Genomic DNA, 3,963 nt, shown 5'->3' with positions numbered 1-3,963 from the left:
TCAGTTTAAACATTTCAATCATTTTGTTGGTTTAGGATCTATTTTAAAAAAAATGAAACTTATGTGAAGTTTTGCAAACAGAAAAGTAGCTTCTAAATGCAATAAATGATCCTTACACCAAAAACAGCACCCTTAGGGCACAAGCCTAACCAGGTCTACTCAGAAGTAAGTCCTATTGTGTTCAATGGGACTTACTCTCAGGAAAGTGAGGTTAGGATTGCAGCATTGGTGAGTCACGGACAAACACATATACACAGTTAGACTTTAAAACAACCTGTAGCTGCAAAAAATGGCTTAAGCAAGAAAACAGAAGCAACAGATTCAAGAGTTTACAAAGTCATAAAAATAGCTGCAATACTCACTCTTGTCATGATCTAAGTAGGTTTGGGTCAGGTCCTATCCATCTCAGTGATCAAAAATTCATTGAAAAGCAATCCTGCATCCTCCAAATATTGTGGTCTCTCCAGAAGGCTCAGAAATGATGGAGAAAGGGAACTCAAGAAATCCAGGTGAGCAAGGTGAGAGATGGAGGTGGAAGTTAGTGTGCTCGAGGATGCTACTCTTAAGAAAAGGAGAAATCAGAGAACTACATAAGAACATAAGAACATAAGAACAGCCCCACTGGATCAGGCCACAGGCCCATCTAGTCCAGCTTCCTGTATCTCACAGTGGCCCACCAAATGCCCCAGGGAGCACACCAGATAACAAGAGACCTCATCCTGGTGCCCTCCCCTGCATCTGGCATTCTGACATAACCCATTTCTAAAATCAGGAGGTTGCACATACACATCATGGCTTTGTGTATCAAGGCTTTTGCCCCTTTTAAAGGCAACCAGACCAGATGCCATCACCACATCCTGTGGCAAGGAGTTCCACAGACCAACCACACGCTGAGTAAAGAAATATTTTCTTTTGTCTGTTCTAACTCTCTCAACACTCAATTTTAGTGGATGTCCCCTGGTTCTGGTGTTATGTGAGAGTGTAAAGGTGAGAGTGAGAGTGACAAGGGGGCATGGAGAGTTCTTGCCAACAAAGTCGTCAAGAGTTGGGCATGACACAATGGATAAAACAGCAACAATATTTAGAATGGATCCATTACTGCTTTCATCATTGATCATTGCATTTTGCCCAGGATGAACTCAAGGAAGAACAGAGTACCACTAAAATAGTGTCCCTCCCAAGTCCTGGGAAGAGCTTCCACAATCAAGTGAAATAAAACTACACACATTTACTCCCTATAAGGCAGTAGGAGGAGCTGACATTTGTCATTCAACTTTCTCATGGCTCCCTTCATCTCTTGGTTGCTCAGAGTATAGATCAGGGGGTTGAGGGCAGGGATGACTACCATGTAGAACACAGAAGCCATTTTGTCCACCTGAGAGTCGGAGAAAGGCTTAAGATACACAAAAGCAACAGGCCCGTAAAGGAGGCCAACTACCATCAGGTGGGAGCTACAGGTAGACAGAGCCTTCCTACCACCCTTCCCAAAGTGGCCACAGAAGGAGGCCAGGATGATGACATATGAAACCAGCAAGGTCAGGCAGTTAGGTAGAGTTATCAGGCCACCACTGACCAGCTTGAGTTTCTCAACCACATAGATTTCTGCACAGGCCAGCTGGATTACCTGTGGGATGTCACAGAAGAAATTGTCCAGCTCATTCGGTCCACAGAATGGTAGCTTGGCTATGACCACCATCTGGACAGTGGAATGAATGAAGGCTCCTGTCCAGCAAAATATCAGTAGACTGAAGCAGCGTTGCCGGTCCATGATGGCTGTATATCTCAGTGGCTGGCAAATGGCCACGTAACGGTCGTAGGCCATGAGAGTGAGGACAAACATCTCTGCACCCCCAAAGAGGTGAAGACCAAACAGCTGGGCCATACAACCACCATAGGAGATGACAGAACCACTTTTCAAGAGGTTGGTCACTAACTTTGGGGCAGCCACTGAACCCAGAGACATGTAAATAATGGACAGATTGGCAAGGAAGAAATACATTGGGGCTTGATGGAGCTTGGCTCAGACCACACACTCACCATAATTAGGAAGTTTCCCAGAAGGGCGGTGGTGTAGCAGGCCAAGACCAGGACCAAAAGAAAGAGCTGTGCAGTGTGGGAAAAGGAGAAGCCCAGCAGAATGAACTCTGAGATGGTGGATCCATTCATGTCGATGGCTGGTTCTGGTGCAGTTTAAAAAAATGAAGTAAGTGAACAATATTCCAACCTGGACACAAATAGCCCAATATTAATCATTTTATTCCAGTAATGTGTAACCTGACTTTCAATATGCTGTGCTCCCGCCCCCCGAATTATGAATAAAATCAAGAAGTTTTTGTTCTTCTTTCTTTAGTTCTCAACTTCTAGACTCTTCTCCTTGTTACAACATACAAACAATGGTTTCAAGCCAATATTCATTGTTGTGTGTGCATGTCAAAATGGAACGATAATAAACTTGTGTTAAAATAATTGAATTATTAGACCAATTAGTTTTATTTGCATCTCGTTGCTTATCAGGACCAATTTCATTATTTCTATTTCTCTCTATCTTTACATTTTTATCTTTTTATCCCCACGTTTCCAATATGGGCAACCCAATCCTATCCAGTACTGGCACAGCGGATTTGCCAGGCCACACTGTAACCGGCATTGGATTTGGGCAGGCAGGAGGTCTCAGGGTAATAACACTTGTTCCCTTACCCTCGCCAGCTCAATGGGGCTAGTTGGATCCATTGAGCTGGTGCAGAACTAAGTAGCCCTGTGTAATGCTGGGAAACCGAGGATAGGGGTTAGAATGTAGCAGAGACCATCCTCACCCCCGCCCGGGCCTGATCTTCCCCACCATTTCACTCTCCCCCACTCTAAAACACCCCTTCCCTGTCTCTCCCCCACATCCCAGCCACCTAGGCAAGCTGTTCAGGGGCATCCAGTGCCCATGGGATGGCTCAGGACTTACCCTTGACAGCACTTATTCGCTGGCTGCAAAAAAAGTGCTAAGCAACACCCAGCGCTGTGACAGCGCTACAGCCCCAGTGCCAGTGGAGCCCGGCAGCAGGATCATGCTCGAAGGGAGAACAAGGTGGTCAAAAATTGAATGAAAGCAACACAATAAAAACAAATGCTAACAACTCAAAACTGTGAGCAAGAATACAGTGAACAGAGTGGTAAATAACAGGCTGGTAATTATTCCAAAATAATCAGATACTAATTCACTTCCCCAGAAGAGATGCCCACCTTTGGAAATCTAAAGAAACAATACTTCGGTCCCTTTCCCAACTTTTGAACTTTCAGGTTGCTCATTCGGATATAAAGTTCTTTTATTTCTTACCCACCCAGTCAACGTATAAAAGACTTTTCCTTGACTTCTGCTCAGCAAGTGTGCCCCAGCAGATATTTCACGCAGCACAAAGGCTCAGAAGATTTGATATCCTTCCTCAGCGTGTTTTTAAAGAGCTAGGCATCAGATCATTAATCAGGAAAAAAGCTAAGCGTGCAGAAGTCAACATCACTGGGGAGACAGATATGCCAACAACACGCAATTCAGATCTTCATGGTATAGCACCTGCAAGACAAGCTACTGTGAGGGATAGATATCAAGTACATGGGCGTGATGAACTGGAGGATCTGAAGATAAGATTGGATAGCCTCTTAGAACAAAGTAGACAACCCATCCATGGACATGAAGGAAAAGATCTGGTATCTGTGCAGAAAGTGGAAATGCTCTGGAAGGAGCTGTCAGATATGATGCAGACCACACATCCCCCTATTTCATGTGAGAGCACATCTTCTCCATGGGACTCTCCAATGGTTTCTTCAGACAAAGATCCTTCTCTGAGGGTGACCTATCAGACTGAGATGTATCAGGAGTCCCCAGTCAGGGGAAGCATGCCTTACTCCCCCTCTCTTGGGGGCTCTCCCTCTACAGTGCCACCTCCTGTTGGCTCAGCCTGGGCTTTTGAGTGTGAG

The 3,963-nt window shown here is 45.0% G+C and overlaps 1 protein-coding gene across 1 annotated transcript; it reads right to left on the bottom strand.

Moving 5' to 3' along the window:
* Nucleotides 1-1,228: 1,228 nt before the first annotated feature.
* On the bottom strand, nt 1,229-1,999 carry LOC136653895 (olfactory receptor 4Q3-like). Its single transcript, XM_066630769.1, has one exon. It carries the CDS (start codon nt 1,997-1,999, stop codon nt 1,229-1,231), a length of 771 nt encoding a protein of 256 aa, XP_066486866.1.
* Nucleotides 2,000-3,963: the final 1,964 nt, after the last annotated feature.

This window comes from Tiliqua scincoides, chromosome 5 (genome assembly GCF_035046505.1).
Source record: "Tiliqua scincoides isolate rTilSci1 chromosome 5, rTilSci1.hap2, whole genome shotgun sequence".
NCBI lineage: Eukaryota > Metazoa > Chordata > Lepidosauria > Squamata > Scincidae > Tiliqua > Tiliqua scincoides.
Note: the sequence above shows the minus strand (reverse complement) of the source record. Positions and strands in the feature narration are given on the sequence as shown.

Bases quoted from the DNA above. Each gene is read 5' to 3' on its own strand.
- LOC136653895 (XM_066630769.1), bottom strand. From the start codon at position 1,999: ATGTATTTCTTCCTTGCCAATCTGTCCATTATTTACATGTCTCTGGGT.